Raw genomic sequence first — 19,732 nt, forward strand, 5'->3', positions numbered from 1 at the left:
TTTTATAATAGCGCAAATAATGGATAAAAGAGAGAAAGTTTCCTAAAAAAATATCTCAACAATATTTTTTGAATCCTTATTTAATTATAAATTAATGCAAAAAAAAGAGAAAGTACGAGCTTATTTGCTGACTATTAAGTTTGTGTTTTTAATCTTTTTTTACATATATATGTTATATAATGTATTTAAGTATCCCAAAGACCGTGAAAATGTACATGTAAGTAAAATTGAATATAACAGTATATAACTTATTATTAATCCATGTAGTTTAATTTCCACTCATAGATGTAACTTTAATATAACATTAAGACATTGATTATTTTAATTACTACCAAATAGCACTTGATGTATGATAAGTCAGTGCTATCTTGGGTATAATGACATATAGCTAAATGTATATATGTAATTTTAAAAATGTTATTATAGTGGGAATCAACAAATATACGTTACATGTACATGCTTAATTATTAAACATTAATAACGTTGACTGGTTTTATGATTACTTATAAATATCCCAGCAACCTTTATGTTATATACTTAGCATTACTAATATATGTATTGTGTTTCCAAATTAATTACATTTTTAATATCTATATTACATGATATATAGTGTTTACATCCCAAAGTTCAGCACTGACGATCAATACATCTAATGTGACTATTTATATTAGATAAAGAAACAATAATTATTTTTTAAAAGCTTAAGCTTGAAAGTAGAGAGAATACGGAACTAGCCTTCGAGGTCTCACATGGGACACGAACGTCATATAAATTGTATATTGCGTTATTATACAATAATCATTATATATCGTTGACTGGACATGGCGAACAGGTATTAACATTATTATATAAAGAGTTTTTACGATGTAAATGATATAACTAAAAAAAAGCATGTGAATTCGAATATATTTATTTAACAATGCCAATGAATCATTTATAATGACCAATATTTTATCGTTGATATGATAACGAATAATTAGATTGTATATACCAGCAAAATCATTCAAAAAATATAAATGTATTATATTTCATTACAAATAAATGATAACATGTTATATAGCATTATTGTAGGAAATAAACTCATTTATAAATTTTATATTGTGTTTGTGTATTACAGTTGTGTAGATGCAAGATAAAACTATCCTGAGATCTTTTAATATATTTTTTTAACATGCGCCACAATGTTGGATAATGATAATTATCGCTTAATACAAGTGCAAAATATCTGTAGAAGGCTTGAAAATCTTATTTTCAATGCAGACAAGGACAGTAAGCATGGATAGAAAGCTACTCAAATAAATTAGTCATGTATTCTTTGACTTTCATCTAACGATTAACAAGAATTAATTTAGATTGAACAAATTATTATCCTCTAGGAAGATATATTGTTGATTAAAATTGTATATATGAATAAAATGCTTATTATTCATTTTATTAATAATAAATATTATTTGTAAATATTCTTAATTATCATTAATATTATTTTCTATCTAGTAAGATGGTGACAAATTTCAGCTGTAATCTGATTATTTATTTGCATCGAACCAAGGACACTAATTATCTTGATGTATACGCTTGAATGCGTTGAAAGATAAGATCTGTACATAACACATGGCCTTTAGTCCTACTGGACATCGAGGACTAAAATGTACTTTGTCGATATACATCATCATTAACGCGTAGGTGGCCACTGCGACTAGTGTTCGTAACAGTGCTATATAGTAAGATCTTTTTTAAATTATCATATTCTCATTAAAATAATCTATAAAGAAATTCAGACAAGTATATATTCAAAATTGCGATAAATCATTTATTGAAACAATAATATTTAATTGAATATGAAAATTATTATTTGAAACAAGAAAATTTCAAAGAAACTATGTTTTTTATTCAGCAATAAAAGGATTGCATTATTTATGAATTAAATAATTTCCATTAAATTAACTTGTTTATCACTTCTCCTTTAAAGTTACATTATAAGATCAAATTAATATAAGTGAATATCAAAATTATATATATTATAAATTTGAAAAGAAATTTAAAATATTAATTTTAAACAAAAATTAAGAATATTAATTTTTATTTCACATAAGAGTTGAATTTAATTTTTATTTAAATATTCTCCATTTAAAATTACATTATAAAGAAATGTACAAGTATAAGTCGTATATAGTCAAAAATTGATATATAATTATGAAAAATATTAAAGAATATAAAATTATACATATTTGAAACAAAAATTTCAAGAACTATGTATGTTTCTATTTTCAGCCAATAAGAGGATTGCATTTAATTTTATAATTTAACATATTCTCCATTTAAAATTACTTTATAATTTAACATTTTCCATTTAAAATTACATTATGAAAAATATTAAAGCATATAAAATTATATGATAAATTTCAAACAAAAATATCAAGATATGTTTCTATTTTCAGCTAATAAGAGGATTGCATTTGATTTGGATAAGGCTAATGTGAAAGGACTACCTGATGGAATGACCATAGATACAGATGGCAATCTTTGGATAGCACTATGGGGAGGATATCAAGTAAGTATATAATTTAAAGTGCAAGGAGGGACTTGTTATTTGTGATATATTATTACAGAAATCTAAATAGTAAATTTTGACAAAAAAAAAGATAATTATTATCATTGAAAGCAATATTATATATGATTAAATTGTTTTATTAAGTATCTTTTTGATTTTAAATATTTCCTTATAAAGTTAATATTTTTCTAAATATTAATTAAATATGTTTCAAGCGTCTCAGAATTCGCTTGTTATAAATAAATGTAAAAACAATTTTTATACTGAAAAAAATTATATAATTATGAAAATGTTTCATCTAGGTCATCCAGGTGAATCCAAAAACACAAGAAGTATTGAGAAAAGTTAAGATTCCAGCTGAAAATGTAACCAGTGTCGCTTTTGGTGGTCCGCTTCTTGATATTCTGTATGTGACTACCTCGGGCTACGAATTAACTGAACAACAACGAAAGGAAACTCCTTATGCTGGTTCTCTATTCGCAGTGAAGGGCTTGGGAGTTCGTGGAAGTCTTGCAAATACGTTTGTAATGAGTGGAAAGTAAACAACAGATGATTAAAAGAGAGATGTGCGAATATATGTTTTGTTTTTCATGAAAATTTATATACTTGCTAGAGCGGTTCTTTTGTCACATCCTCAATTTCAGAAGAAGAACATACATATAGTTATAATATTAATATTCTATTAATTGAGCAACGGATATCCACTACATTTGATTTTCGAGACAATTAATCGCAGGAATAAAACTATTTTTAATAAAAAATCACACACAATAATTGATAATGAAACCAACGAAAATAAAACAAATAAATTCTTTGTGATTCTATACATAAATAACATTTCTGAACTAGTTGCATCTTCTATCAAAAAATCGGAATTTAAAGTGGGTTATCGCTGCCTCAATAAATTAAACTGTGTAGCGTCTGTTGCCGGGTTTTTATTAAATAACTTTTCTTCTTATTGCTTTTATTCTCAAATTGCTTTATTATCCTTGCATCTTCGTCTGTCTCTCTCACTCTCTGTTTGTCTAAAGAAAGATGTTATCTATTGAAATATATATATATATATATATATATATATATATATATATACATATATATATACATATACATATGCACATATAGAATATACGAGCGATTTTATGTGACCATGAAATATATAAATAAAAATAAAATTTTCAGATTTCTGTTCTTTCAATTACTACATGAAATGCAGTAATGTAAGAATATTGAAATCTAGAACTTTATATTTCATATTTTGTTTTTCGTAATTTGTAATAATATAAAAAACTGCAAATTAATTCATTTATGTGTTCCACAATATATCAATGACTGCGTTCAGCAAAAAAGCAGCTTTGCAAGTGTTGCAAAACAGTTTTTCCTGTTGAACACCAAACAATATTAGTAGAATAAGAATTAGTGTTTTATTATCGCTAGTAAGAATGTTTAAAATTGTATGTAAAAAAAGAATAAGATTTTCTACAAAACATCAATGTATACGACGCTGTAAATTTACAGTTTTATAATAAATTTCTACGCTTATATTTTCTGTTTTTTTCTTCGGAATATATAATTTCGGAATATATGTATATATACATACAGGTATATCAAGAAGAATATCTGCAGAAAAATTAATATTTATTATGGAAAGCGAAAGAAAAAGAGAAATATTGTTCTATTTTATTAATTTCTGAATATTAATTATATATTTGTTTTGTTTATTATATAAAGAGTATATATTGATTTTATTGTGTAAATTTTTGTTTATATATATTAGGATTTTATAATGCAGAATTCTGACAAAATTGAAAAAAAGATATCAATTCGCAAAAATTAAATCGAAAGACAAATACAGTATTTTGATAGTATTTTCTCAAGGCAGATTTAAAAAAATTGCAGTTTTGCATTGTGTGCATTGATATACTTCATTTTAATAATTTTTATATATTGTATGTAGTATTTATTTTTATTTTAATAATTATTATTAGATGTATTACTATTCAATGCCTGTGTATTTACAAATTATATATATAACTTTTAGTAACTTTTAATAATTCTATTTATATTATTCATATTAATATATACTTATATATATATATATATATATATATATATATATATTTGTGTGTAACTGTGTTGTAATATCTCTCTCTATCTGTCTCTCTCTCTCTCTCTCTCTCTCTCTCTATATATATATATATATATATATATATAAAACAAAGTGATAAATATAAGGCCAACTTATCGAGATGAATATTCGAGATGTTCAGTCAACTACCATTTATTACATGTATAAATTATAAAACTACAGTCATTATATTAAAACTAACGCAAATTACAATCATTCTATAAACGTTTCGACCGCACGCGGTCTTCTTCAGTATAATTATTGAAATATAAATTCTTACAATTCACATAATATCGAAATTTAATTATAGTTATTCAGAATCAAGAGTTTTTGAGCAATTAACGCGTGTTTCAATCCGTCCTGTCCAACAATGTTCGCCTCGATATGATCCCTGATTTTGTTCAGATCTCGGATAGTTTCATCGTTAATATGCGAGAAATTAACCCGTTCCGTAGGCGCTGCGATTAATAAAAAATTACCGATCAACGTATGTCCAAATTATAATATGTATCCCCTACAATTGGTAGTATGCTTACCTATCATCGTTCTTCTTGACAATTTTGCTACTTATTAACAGTTATTAAGGATGACACATAACAAACCAACAATACAGAAAGACAGCTCATTTTAAACTCTACTTGATCGGAGAGCGTGCGTGTTTATATATGATCTAATATCTATGTTTTACTCGTTAATGTCCTATTTGTCCTATTATTATTTCTTGTTCGCTAATATATCCAAAATATCAAAATACGACTCGCTAAGTAACTCAGTATCTTTGTTTAAATTTAGTCCATTTTTTTGTTCCTTGATATGTAGCATCTCAGAAATGAGTCTTTTATAATAATTATTTTCGTTGTCCATGATCTTAACATTGTCCCAATTAAAAGTATGATGTTCATTTATTATGTGTTCAGAAATTACTGAATGTTTCGTTGAGTCCAACCTAATATTATTTTTATGTTCTTTTATTCGCGTCTGCAATTGCCTCTTTGTTTGGCCTACATAAGATGCATTACAATTATTGCAACTGATCTTATAAACCACATTCGAATTGCATGGATGTTTAGTTTTATCTTTCTGCGCTTTAATAATATTATCCAGTTTGTTGAGACATCTATACCCTACCATACAATTTTTATTTTTTACCGAGGAAACAATCATTTCTGAGATCCCATCTATATACGGAATGACAAAGAATTTTTTATTGACCGAGTCATTTCCTATACTTTTTGTTCTTTCTATGTTGGCCTGTCTCTCTATAATGCTCCCCTTAGATATGATGTGTTCTATCCGATGATTAATTTTGTTAAAAATCAGATCAAGAGGGTAACCATTGCTTCTGAGTATATTAATAATTAACTCCAAATTTTTATTAAAAAATAGTGGATGTGATAGCAATAGACATCTGTCTACAAGGTTATATATTATTCCAATTTTGTGGCATAATGGGTGGTTTGAATAAAATGATAACGTCCTTCCTGAGAAGGTTTCTTTTTGATACCAGTCTATATATATTTTGTTATTAATAATTTTAAGTGATAAATCTAAGAAATTCAAGCTATGGTTAACCTCTTGTTCGACCGTGAATTTAAGTCTTTCATGATAGTTGTTAAAATTATTCACAATCTGAGTCATATTAGTCATAGAGGTGGCCACTATTATGTCATCCACATAACGAAAATAAAACAAACATTCCAAATTCAACGCTTTGAGAACTGTATCCTCAAGATCTTGCATAACCAGGTCTGCAATAATTGGTGATAACGGTGACCCCATAGGGGTCCCAAACGTCCGTTTATAAATTATGTCATCAAATGTAAAATATGTAGAAGTCAATATGAATTTTATACCCCCCAAAAATTCGTTTTTCGGTATTTTAGTATTTATTCCAATGTGATCCCATCTATCATTAATACCGTCAATCGCAAGATCCAGAGGAACGTTCGTAAACAAAGACACCACATCCAAGGAAAACATCCTATCATTCTCATCAATCTTTTTACCAGACAATATGCTGTACAAATCAAAACTATTATTAATATGACTTTTCGCTTTGGGTAGGCTAGTTCGTAAGGTGTTTTGTAAAAACGAAGCCAGCGAGTATAGAGCTGTATCAACCGATGAAACTATGATTCTAACTGGATAGTTTTCCTTATGGATTTTAGGTAATCCATACGCTTTTGGAAGGAGAGAATCACTACAACGTAATTTATAATATTCGTTTTTTGAAATATAATCTTCCTTAAGCCATCTCTTCAACAAATCATTCAAATCGTTCTCTATTTTTTTGCACGGATTTTTTTTAACAATAGTGTAAGTGTTGACATCTTTTAAAACGTTTTCCATTTTGTTAATATAATGAGATCTTTCCATTGCCACCGTAGCATTACCCTTGTCCGCGCGTGTGAATAGAACATTCGGATTGTCTTTACAAAATTTTATTAAATCTCTGTGTGCACCAAGTACTTTTTGTTGACTTACGTCATTTTTATCCTTCGTGTTCAGAAGTTGTGCAAATTTTGGAACCGCGATATTTCTGATCGTTGTGAGATTATTAATATTATTTCGTTTGCTATTACTCTCTATGTCCTTGATGAATTCATGTATCGCTGTTTTTTTACTAATATTCGGAAGACAGAATTTATCACCCATTTGCAACAGATTAGAAACGTTAGGCGGAATGTCTGTGTTGGAAAGATTAACAAACCATTTTTTATTAGTATTTTCCAAAGGGTTAATTGTATCATTGAGAAATTTATTGGCTTCTATGTGTATATTGATCTCCTTGGCATCATTAGTGATTGCCCTGAGAGAATTTTGTGATATTTTCGTCGGTTGTGAAGTTTCAAAATGTAAAGAACAATGTATATCTATAGGTTTGATGCTGTTGATATACTTATAGTGTTGTTTTCTCTTAAGCCAATTGAATTTCTTTTCGTGTGCAGTAACCAATCTGTTGTGGCAATTTTTAAAAGCAATGTTATGATGTTCGAAAATTCTATTCCACGCGAGTACAGGTAAACGATTAAATAACCCGCTGGTGAGATGAAAAATCCTATTTTGTAATGACTCTACCTGTCTATGCAAATCAAAGATTTCAATGCTCATCGCATTTGTTTTGAATTTGTACAACATACTATCTAGTCTTCTGATCGATCTGTGATGAAAAACGTTAAATTTAATGCGGCAAAAACCTTCTAAATGTGTAGGAAAAATATCGCCATTTTTACAATTTCTTAAAAATTCCAATTTTGCTCTCGCTCTTATTAACAAACAATTATATATATATATATATATATATAACGACCTCAAAAGTATTGTTGACCTATAACGCATCATATTTATCATGATGACACGCACAGAGAATCAGTTAGTCTTTCGTAGTCTTTTGAATCACACACATCGTGGTAGATATAATACTTTTAATAAAGTGCGTGTGAATATATTATATTCTTCCAACATTGCGTGCTGCTAGTATTAATTTGTTGCAGTTAATTGTTTAAAAAATATAAATTTGATCAATATACTTTTGCAATAATCCTACTATTCCGCAATATAGGGTAAGTCAGAATAAGTTAAAAATATGAAAGTAGATATATTTTCCCACAAATACAAAAAATTTAACGATGCAGTATAACGGAATTTTTAAGAATTACCAACATATAAGTATAAAAAGAATAATTTTATTCAAAAGTATCTTTAATTTCAATCCAGGGATAATTTTAAATAATATCGATAATATAATATTTTACGAATTGTAATGTTGAAATAATCTTGGACCCACAAAAGTTTGATATCAAATAAATTATTTCTGAAACTTAAAAATACTATAATTTACATAACACATAATAAAAATAATAGACACTTTCATATAATTGTTCTTTTATTAATAGATTATTAAAATTCTGTTTTCTAAACTTTGTCGTGCCTTATATTTTTTATAAAAAATATATGTGTATTTTAATATTTAAAATGATTTTTAACTTGTGCTGACATTGAGTAGAATAACTTAAATCAGGAGAATCAAATATTAATTTTTGCTGTTAAAGGTTATATATATATTGTAATTAAACCTTAAATTTAAGTTCTATTAACAATAAATTCTACTTAAAATTAATTTACAAATGTGATTTGTTAATATTTTATTTCCACAAGACTTATTGTTAATTTGCAAGAAATTATTTATTTTCAATCGCTTATAACTCAAAATTTATTGGTACTACAATATTTTTGCTGAGAAAAAATCGTCACATTATACATATATATGTATATAATATTTATTAATAAGTTTATAATTTATACAATTTAAATATGATTTTATGTTGGTTTTATTCTCGGTGATTGTTCGTTAGGAATTTATAATACACAATTTAAAAGAAGAAATAAGACAGATCTCTAAAAGAAAATAATAAACATGTGCTTTCTCTCTCTCTTTCTCACTCTCTCTCTCTCTCTCTTTTTCTCTGTCTCCGCTACTCAGTCTTTCTTATTCTTATTCTCTTCTTATTTTGAATGTATACACAGATATACAGAGTGTCCGGTAACTAACGGACCAATGATTAAGGGCGGATTTTCTGGCCAATTTGGAGACAATTTTTCCTTAGCAAAAATGTTGAGAAGTCAATAATTTTCGAGTTATAAGCGATTGAAAAAATGGGTTTTTGGAAAACTAAACGTTTTGGAGTTAAAAGTCTAACATAATTGCATTCTTCAGTTAATTTCAAGTAGAGTTTACTATAATATAATTTTAATTTGAGGCTTAGTTATAAAAATACATAATAACAAATATTGGAAAGTCGAAAAAAATGATGACCTTTTTCGACATTTTTGCTCAGGAAAAATCGTTCCCAAATTGACCAAAGAATCTTGTAATCTTTGGTCCGTTAGTTACTGGACACCCTGTATATGTATGTAGATATAACGGCTCTTGTGTTTATATGTAAGTAATTTACTTGAAACAACTAATTTTATATACTATAAATCTTTATATATTCTAAATAATATTCTATAAATTTTAAATGTGTATAATTTTTTGATAATTAAAATTATTATTTAGAGAAAATATAAAATATGTAGTAAATTTAATATTTCCATATTGCTGTAAATTAAAATATGTGCAACTCTGAAATACACACAGATATATATATATATATATATATATATATATAATTTTATTAAAAAAAATTGTGCAAATGGAAATTGCTTTCTTAATTTTCTTTCACTAACAATAAGTAGAATGGTTTTCAATTAATAATTTTAATATTTTTTTGTATTTCTTTTCTTGTTTATATACAAGAATTATTTAAAAAAGACATCAAAACTATATTTAATATCTTCATTTATTTTTTGTCTAGATACGTGTTTTACAGATCTAGAATAAATATTCCTTTTCTTCAACATGATGATATTTCCAAAATTATTATTAAGTAGTGGATTAATTTTTATTGCTGTGGCAGCATTTATTCGTAATGAATCTTCATGTTATCAACCATCAGAATATGTAAAACCAATGCATTACGATATCAAGCTTAGTTTATACATTGAAGGAAATTTTTTCTGTGGAGAATACAATATCAGCATAAGCATTCTTAACAAAACACAACATATACTTTTACATTCAACAAAATTATGTATTGAAAGTATAGTTTTATTTACAAGTGTAGAGAAAAATCATGAGAATGATACAAATATAGTTTATAAACCAACATATAGTACTACAGAAGACACAATTGATATTTTTAAGGATGAGTTATCACCAGGAAATTACATTTTAAATATAAAATATTATGGTATTGCTAATAAAGCTTTTACAATCTTCGACGCGAAAGAAAAAATTGCGTAAGTACATACATATAACAATTTATGTTTAATAAGTAAGTATATTGTGCAATTACATAAAAAATTATAATTAATATATATTATTTATGTATTATATGTTTTAAAAATTATTATATGTCATGAAATTTAAATATAAAAACGATCAATTTTTATCTTTAGTACACATTATTTCATATCACATTTATACGTTTTTTAATTCTCAATGTTCTTATGTTTGCTGAAAATGTTTCATTTATATTCTTTGAAATGTATAGTTTGGTAGCTGCTACTCATTTCTATATAATAAGCACTCGTCGAGTGTCTTCTTGCTGGGATCAACAGAATTTAGTGTTAGGAGTAACCTTTAACATATCTATAGGATGTAATCAATGTACGGCTTTGTCAAATATGCCATTGCGAAATATGGAAAAAGATGCGCGTAATTTGTTATGGACACACTTCGATACCACACCTGCAATGTTGCCTTATTTTGCAACAATAATTGTGTCTAATTACCTATTACGTATTGATAGTGACACTCAAAACATTAAAATGTGGTGCAGAAACGAATCTGAAATTCACATAGATTTTGCAAAAAATGTAGCTGAAAAAGTCACGTTGCATTTAAAAAATGAATGGAAACAACGTTCAAACAATATTTTGAAGGTTACTCATGTTGCAATTCCAAATTTCTATGACAGTGGCACAACAGTTTTTGGACTTGTTTTTTATAAGTGAGTACAAGTGTTTAATAGTATAGTAAAAAATGTCATTTTTTTTATAACAGTTTCAACATCTATCTGCGAGAGTTCGATTTAACATATACATACTTTATTCAAACGGTATACTTTAGCTTTGTAATAATATGAATAAACTTAATTCTACGAAAATTGTTTTCGTAATTCTTTAATCTTTCGATCGTTTACAGAAACAAAATATATACATGTTTTTAAATTTTATCAATTTGTATACTAATATAATTTTGTGCAACCGGCGCACGAAAAGTCGTCCTTTCCGCACATGATGGGATTTTAGAAAGGACTCCCTTTCCACGCACCGGTCACATAAAATATCATAGCCAACATGTGCGGGTCGTTTTTACGATCCCTTGCATTTGTTAGCTAGTATACTATTATCATGTGCGTAAAGCGACTTATTGCGCCGGTTCATATTATTACAAAGCTAAAGTATACCGTTTGAATAAAGTATGTATATGTTAAATCAAACCCTCGCAGATAAATGTTAAAACTGCTATAAAAAAATGACATTTTTTAATTTTTTAAATTATTGTTCTTTGTCAACGATATACACATTAACAGAAATTTATCATTGCTTTATATTGTAAATTAAAAAATAAAAAAATTCTATTTGATACGATTTATAATACTGATTTTTTAAATTGCACTCATGAGTTTGTAAATCGTACATATAACAATTAAATTTAAACATTGTAAGAAGAATAAAATTTTATTTTCTATAAAAGTTCTGATTTATAACATTGAAATATAACTTTCAGGGAAACAAATATCATCTACGATAAAAATTTATATCCTATTGCTCACAAAATCGACGTAGCTCAATTAGTAGGACGTAAAGTGACAAAGCAATGGTTTAATAACATGTTGAACAATCCATTCGTGTCGGATTTTTGGTTTAAAAAAGGTCTTATTACATTGCTTGCAACGTATGCTGTCAATAAGGTACGTTATTCTAAATATTATCATCTCTATCTCGCTTCCACCTTCTCGCAAACGTTATAATATTTAAGCATTTATGTTGCAAGATTTTCTTCAATCAAACTTTTTTTACAAAATCTATATGCATTCTTTGTGAATTGTCTTGAGAACATATTTAGCATTATTTAAAATAATTAACTATTTAAAGAAAAATATTTTTTTTTATGTTTACATACATATAATTATAATTAATTTATTAAAAATTTTTATTTTTTAACACCGCTATTACATACTTTTAAATTTCTTTGTAATATAAAATAAAATAAATTAATAAAATACGAGTATACATGATATTTATTTAATTAAATTTGGTGAAAAAAAGTTTGTAATAATAAAATAATAATTCATAAGATAATAATTTATAAAATATGTAATATATGCATTTGTTAATTATATGTATCATTGAATATTTGTTAATTATATTAATACAAAATTTTAGATTTCATTATTATATACTAATTTTAATGTGTGTATTTTAAAATGAAAAAAATGTTTCGTTTCAACAATGAAGTAACGTTAATAATATTAATATTTATTTTTAATGCAAGAATTTTTAAAAAGGTGATATCGATATACTAATTATTTTTTTCTATAGACTTATCCAGATTATCGAATAATAAATTTATTTGTGATTCAAAATCAACATTACTCTTTTAACTTGGATAGTGATTATTATATGTGGAATTCTTCACTACTATTGTATTCTTCACTACTATTCAATTCTTCTACTTCACAAGTTAACAGTTTATTGGAAATTCCCAATTTTATCAGAGGTATACGTAATATAATAAAATAGTCTGCGTAAATTTTTAACTGTTAATATTTTAAAATATGTGTAAATAGAGAAGATAATTAATTCTTTATCTGGATTTTAATTTATTATTATATTTATAAAAGTACACACACACACACATGCGTGCGCTCGCAACACATACACACATTCACACGTACCCACACGCGCGACTACGCCCACGCATATACAAGCACACACACAGTGTCCGGTGATAGCCGCACATATGTAGATAGAGGGAATTCATAGAATTAATTATTTAAAGTTTTGCTATCTTTGTAAGTATTAACAAGAAATGTACTTATAAAATAGAATGATAAACGGTGTAGCATTAAAAAAAGTTTCACTCTTACGCGATTACTATCTTGTATATACATATATATTATAATTTTTTATAAAATTACTATGTTTACATGTAATCATTAAGATATATATACATTTATAGAATATCCAATTTATAATTCTGATGTAAATTACAGCACCCTTTATAATGCGCATGATGCCACACGCCTTCGAACAAATATTTTGGAAAAACATTCGCACATATGCAAATAGCACGTGAGTAATAAAACATAGAATATATATAATGTAAAAAGTAAAATTATAGAAATCTTAAATAACTCATAATATTATACAAATATTATATAATGTCCCTTATTTTCTTTCGTTTCTTATGACATTATTTCATAATGTTTTTTTCTTAGTGTTACAATTCTTATATTCTTACTGATCTTCTACCAAAATTATTTTTAATTTCATTACTCTTCCTATAAAAACTATTTCTGTAGAAAGAAGTTGTTATCGTTATCATTTTTTCATATACATATTCATTGTTGTTTTATTTTTGTTTTGCGATTTGTTATTTTTTAAAATAACTTTTAAAATAATTTTTTTTATTATTTTCTTTATTTTTCTATATTATCTATAGTCCTTACATCTGTTTTTTTAATTGCATTTTTATGCTACAATTGTTTTCTAATTTTCTTTAACAGGTTTCTAAATATGTAACACTTATTTCTCTTTTTCATTACTTTCTCTATTTTTATTTTCTTCTGCCGTAAATCGATGCTCCTTTATATTATTTTTCATATTTTTGTTCTGTCTTTAACTTTTTATTTGTTTTATTTTGTCTTTTAATTATTTTATACTCTCTCAATACTTTGCTCAAATATAATCTATTTCATTCAAATATAATCTATAATTGCTAATAATATCTAAAAATTAATAAAATTATTAAATTTTATTTAAAGTTATGTTATATTCTTTATTATTAGAATATAAATACAAGACATATAAATATATACAAATTAGAAGTACAATTTTATATTTTGCTTCTTAGAGTTTATTAATAGTTTGGGAATTATTGAGATATATGAAGCCACCTCTGATTTCGATCACCTTGACATAAGTCGTCAAGGTCACTATCCTGAGTAAGTATCAAAAGATTTTAAGCGTCGGATATTTGATTTTGACGAACGCTTAGATGCTTTTTTTAATGCAATGGCTAGTATATAGATGAAGATATAAATAAATAGTAAAATAAAATAAAAATATATATTGAATAAATTTTTATTTGAAATCGTATTACACTAAATAAATAAAAGGGAGCCTCTGGCTCCTTCTTGATACACTCGTTTACTTTGTTATGCGTCCGAACGTAATACATTTAAATGTCATGAATATTAGTTTTATTATATGTCAGAAATATTAGTTTTATTTAGTAAACTTTTTTGTTAATAATTTTTTTTTAAATAATGAGCTGCGCTTAAAAACTTTTGATACTTACTCAGGTCAGTGATCTTGACAACAAATGTCAATATCATCGAAATCGGAGGTGGCTCCCTATATCATAATAACTACCAAAATTTTTTATAATATTATCGTTATACAGACATTTTTAACATATTTGTAATGTTTTCTTTATATATATTTAACATACTTTTTGAATTTAGGCTATCACATCGTCTAGGCTCTGTAAATATTATGAAGGATGTTGCTTTAAAAATGAATATTGCTGAAAAAATAACAAGAATGGAATATTGGGCTTCGGAAAAGCATTGTCCTCTCATTAAAGTAGAACGAAGTTATAGTTATTTTATGAACCAAACAACAGTATCGGTACAATATATTGACATATTAAAAATTTGCCACATTCCTATAACTTTTACTACCGAAGCACCTCCCAATTTTTACAAATTCATTCATCATTTTCTACACGCGTCACAGGATTTCAAATTATCATTACTATTTGAAGAGAATGGTTGGATGATATTTAATATACAACAAGTTGGTAAATATCGTCAAATGGACTTATTATGACTTATTTGTTGTCTTTATTTTACAAACACATAATTGAAATAATTTTATTTTTTTTATCTATTTTTTTATCTAATTTTATTTATTTTCTTATTTATTGTTCTATAAAATTTTGATATGTTCATTATATAACTATAATAGTTTTAAAATGTTTTGTGTAATGTTCTGCATTATTATATTTAAGATATACGTAGGCGGTTTCTAATTAATATCATTCAATGATAATGTTATATTTTTACAAATATTTTATTCAAATGAGAGTAAAAATTATTAAGATAATTATATTTATAAATTGAATAATAATAAATGCAGGTAACATACAATTTTCGTAACGTTACATATTACAGAAATTGTATTGGTTAGCATAAAATAATTATTATTTATCGACAACTAGAATCAATTTTATTATTTGATGTACAGCAATACCTTGCACGGTTTTATTTTCGACTATTTCAAGTATTAGGTAGACATTTTTTATATTTATCTTTTATATGTATTTGCATTTTATTTATGTATTAAATTTTGATACGTTTTCAATTTATAATTTATATAAACAAAAATATTAATCAAAAATGTTTGAAAATAAGTATATTAATTATAAAATTATTGAAAATGATAAAAATTGGTATAATTTATTTACTGTTCGACAGGATATTACCGCGTTAACTATGATGATAAGAATTGGCGAAGAATTTCAAATTATCTAAACTCTGATAATTACACAAAAATTCATGTTCTTAATCGTGCCCAAATTATCGATGATGCATTTCATTTAATGATAGCAGGCCAACTCCAATTCCATATATTCTGGGATATCATAAAGTATTTGCATCGAGAAGAAGATTATATAGCATGGTATCCTATGTTTAAAGCTTTGGAATACATATTTAACATTATTCCTGTAACTTCCATGTTTGGAGGAAAAATTGAAAATTTTACGGTTAATATTAATAAATTTTAATAATAATATAACTTTTTAAATATTTGCATATATACTCACACACATTGATCACAAATAATTTAAATACTTTCAAAAATATATTCAGCAACGATAAAATTTATATACTATTACGTTGTAAACAAATGTGCGAACAAATTCAATTTGAATAATCACTTGAATACTCACTTGTAGAACTGTCCGAAAAGTCTATGATTTTCACTATTCCAAATATTATTGGTATATAACATTGTTATGGATATGTAGCAAGGTGCTTAAAATTTTTTTCAATGAATGCAATTATATTGACTTGATATTAATGTTACATGTTAGTAGTTAAAAAAAAATTAAACATATAAATAGTTGGAACAATTAAATTATATATATTTCAAACTTTAATATTTATTAAATATTTAAACATTTCGCACAAATTAAACCATATTTTTGCGTACATGTATAATATGTATAATATGTATATTTGTACGTACATATGTACGTGAATAGATAAACGTTAGCGTCTAGAAGTGAATTTGTATGTATGTTTGTTTTATAGAAAGAGAAAATTTTAAGAATCTATGGGATAATAATAAAAAAAAATATAATAATTTTTAAATACATTTATAATATAAACATATAAATATATATTTAACAATTTTTAGTCGAGAGTAAGGCACGCATTACACAAGCTACTTGAAAGAATCAAATATAAAGAAATTGATGATATAGACAGACTTAGAATATGTTTACGACAAGAAGCTGCAAGATGGGCATGTTTTCTCGGTGACATCGATTGTCAGAAAGAAGCCAAAAATAAATTAGAACATCATCTCCAAGATCCTACGAAACACAAGTAAATATTTCTATATATATATATTTATATATTTAAAAAGCAGGAATGCTTGTTATATCGATTAACTTACGTTTACTTTTAAATTTTGTATTTTATAAAATCTCTTCTAATTCTCTCTTAATTTTAGGAAAAATAACATTATTTATTGTTTAAGAATAAATGTTCCTGCTTTTTAAACTTTATTTTGTTTTATTTTAACAACTTATTTTTACTCCTTTATCCTTTTTTTCGGTTAACTTATCAGATACTTTGTAAGTATGTATATATACATGTTTATATATGTATATATATATATATGAAATACATACATATATATATATATATATATATATATATATATAATATATGAGAAGTCACCACGCTTGGCCACAAGCAATATAACTGGACAGATATTTTTCTGTATATATCATAGCGTCCAAATTGCATCATGGGTGACACACTTGGTTCTAAAATGGACTATATCTTGAAAATTAAAAGTCTGCACATCTTGGCCCTAGAAGCGTTTTAAAGGGGAAGATTTCTACTTTTTTAAGATTTTTTTGAAAAAAATCGAAGATGTCTAAATTTGAGAAAAAATTTGTTTTTACTTTTTTTTTTTTAAATCTTTTTTAAATTGTTATTGAAAAAATAACTAATTTCACAAGATTAAAGTACGTAAGAAGACCTTTTGAAATCATTCCTTATTTTTTAAAATCGGAGTAGTCTTCTGAAAATTATCAACGTTTGAAGTTGGACGTAACGGCCAAAATGATAAAAATTCAAGTCTCTGTTAATATAGAAGCCTGTATGATGTGGGCCAAACAACTTGAGTAATAATTTTACTTTTAATAGGACTACACTTTTTGCAAATTTCAGCGTGATTGGAAAACTTTGAAAATTTGAGTGGATTACTTCATAAATAATGCCCCATATATATATATATATATATATATATATATATATATATATTAGTTTTTCTTAATTAAATTCTCTTGTAGGTATCGCCTATAATGTTAAAATGATTTGATCAAGAGATCCATCTAATCTTTATATGCTAATCTTTAATAAGAAAATTTATTTTATATTTCAGACTTATGCCATGGTGGAAGGAATGGACATTTTGTAATGGTTTGATGACTACCAACAATAAGACTTGGCGATCAATGTATACTATGGAATTGGATATATCTGACACTAAATTTGAAGAATACTTGGCTTGCCTAGAAGATATTAATATCATCATCGATTATTTAAAATATAAATCTATTAATATACAAAAATTTCGTTATCTTCTTTACAATTTCTTACATATTATTGCAAAACATGCGAAGAATCCAACTTTTCTGGACTACCTATTACATAATTTCTTAGAGATAAAACCAAAGTAATGTGACATATTTTTATAAATGTTTTGTACACAAATTTATTGTGTTTTATATATACATTTGTTTTTTCGTTTTTAGATTTCTTGATATAACTGCAGCATTTATTATTATTATTAATAACGTATATTCCGTACATTTAATTCAGGTAAACATTTTACATGTGTTTATATGTATATGTATTTATACAAAATGTGATAAGAATGCGATATTAATAATTATTATTTAATGTTTAAATAATTTTGATAATGTTACAATAACGTTATTTATTAATAATGTTAAAAAATAATACATTTTAGGAAATAAACGGATACGTTGAATGGTTGAAGCGCAATGCGGACTTAATTGATGAAATAAAAGAAAAGGTAAATTTAATCAATATTATTATGGAAAGTGAAAGAAAAAGAGAAATCATGTTTTATCTTATTAATTTCTGAATATTAATTATATATTTGTTTTGTTTATTATATAAAGAATATTTATTGATTTCATTGTGCAAATTTTTGTTTATGTATATTAGGATTTCCTAATGCAGAAAATTGAAAGAAAGATATCAATTCGCAAAAATCAAATCGAAAGACGAACACAGTATTTTGATCGCATTCTCTTATGACGGATGTAAAAAAGTTGCATTGTGTGCGGATATATTTCATATTAATAATTTTTATATAATGTATGTACTATTTATTTTTTTGCTTTAATTATTATTTATTTTGATGTATAACTATTCGATGTCTCTGTATTTACAAATCTTTATGACTGCATGCATCAAGCTTTTCATTTTTTTGCGAACTTGCTTATAATTGAACTATATATTATTGCCTATGTTCACAAGAAAGTATAGCCATATAATATTACTATAAATTTTATTGTTAGATATAAAATAAATATAAACATGTGTAAACGTATATATAATATATATTATATATATAAATTTGTTTGTTAAATAATAAATGCACTATTTATTATAAATTTGAATTACATATAGACTTGTTTTTAATTTTTTTACGTGAATTAATTAAAATATATGTTTACGCACACATACATATACATGTATTGTATATAAATGTATATACCCTTATGAAGAAAACTACAAGAATATGAAAAAATTACTGATATACTAATAATATATTATAGAAAAAGTATTATTATATCAGTAATTTTTTCGTATTCTCGTAGTTTGTTTTCGTACGGGTATATATAACGAATTTTCATTTAAATATTATAAAAATTTACAGCTAACATA

The 19,732-nt window shown here is 25.3% G+C and overlaps 3 protein-coding genes across 5 annotated transcripts in view; 2 read left to right on the forward strand and 1 right to left on the reverse strand.

Annotated features, from left to right (window-relative positions):
• LOC114937905 (nucleolar protein 9) overlaps nucleotides 1-19,732 on the reverse strand; it is a 60,323-nt gene that overhangs the window by 21,710 nt on the left and 18,881 nt on the right. The window lies entirely within an intron of this gene.
• On the forward strand, nucleotides 2,407-4,092 carry LOC114937274 (regucalcin-like). The gene is made up of 2 exons (XM_085485971.1): nucleotides 2,407-2,551; nucleotides 2,854-4,092. Exons 1-2 carry the CDS (start codon nucleotides 2,423-2,425, stop codon nucleotides 3,091-3,093), a joined length of 369 nt encoding a protein of 122 aa, XP_085342097.1. The 5' UTR covers nucleotides 2,407-2,422; the 3' UTR covers nucleotides 3,094-4,092.
• LOC114937291 (aminopeptidase N-like) lies at nucleotides 8,069-19,213 on the forward strand. Of its 2 annotated transcripts, XM_085486006.1 has the most exons (14): nucleotides 8,069-8,239; nucleotides 9,515-9,618; nucleotides 10,034-10,517; nucleotides 10,772-11,230; nucleotides 12,013-12,196; nucleotides 12,828-13,005; nucleotides 13,502-13,580; nucleotides 14,975-15,312; nucleotides 15,989-16,278; nucleotides 16,935-17,125; nucleotides 18,195-18,488; nucleotides 18,568-18,634; nucleotides 18,786-18,851; nucleotides 19,007-19,213. In XM_085486006.1, the coding sequence occupies exons 3-14, from the start codon at nucleotides 10,078-10,080 to the stop codon at nucleotides 19,097-19,099; spliced, it is 2,679 nt and encodes an 892-aa protein (XP_085342132.1). In that variant the 5' UTR covers nucleotides 8,069-8,239; nucleotides 9,515-9,618; nucleotides 10,034-10,077; the 3' UTR covers nucleotides 19,100-19,213. The 2 variants fall into 2 exon arrangements, with proteins under 2 accessions (XP_085342132.1, XP_029166549.2); XM_029310716.2 differs by lacking the exon at nucleotides 9,515-9,618.

The sequence above is a fragment of the Nylanderia fulva genome, unplaced genomic scaffold (assembly GCF_048542155.1).
Source record: "Nylanderia fulva isolate GAGA-0341 unplaced genomic scaffold, ASM4854215v1 Scaffold4, whole genome shotgun sequence".
NCBI classification, from domain to species: Eukaryota; Metazoa; Arthropoda; class Insecta; order Hymenoptera; family Formicidae; genus Nylanderia; species Nylanderia fulva.

Excerpts from the sequence above, each read along its gene's own strand:
- LOC114937274 (XM_085485971.1), top strand. The coding sequence starts at position 2,423 with ATGTTTCTATTTTCAGCTAATAAGAGGATTGCATTTGATTTGGATAAG. Across the intron at positions 2,552-2,853 it reads CACTATGGGGAGGATATCAA|GTCATCCAGGTGAATCCAAA; the intron begins GTAAGTATATAA and ends TGTTTCATCTAG.
- LOC114937291 (XM_085486006.1), top strand. The coding sequence starts at position 10,078 with ATGATGATATTTCCAAAATTATTATTAAGTAGTGGATTAATTTTTATT. Across the intron at positions 13,006-13,501 it reads AATTCCCAATTTTATCAGAG|CACCCTTTATAATGCGCATG; the intron begins GTATACGTAATA and ends TGTAAATTACAG. Across the intron at positions 15,313-15,988 it reads ATTTAATATACAACAAGTTG|GATATTACCGCGTTAACTAT; the intron begins GTAAATATCGTC and ends ACTGTTCGACAG.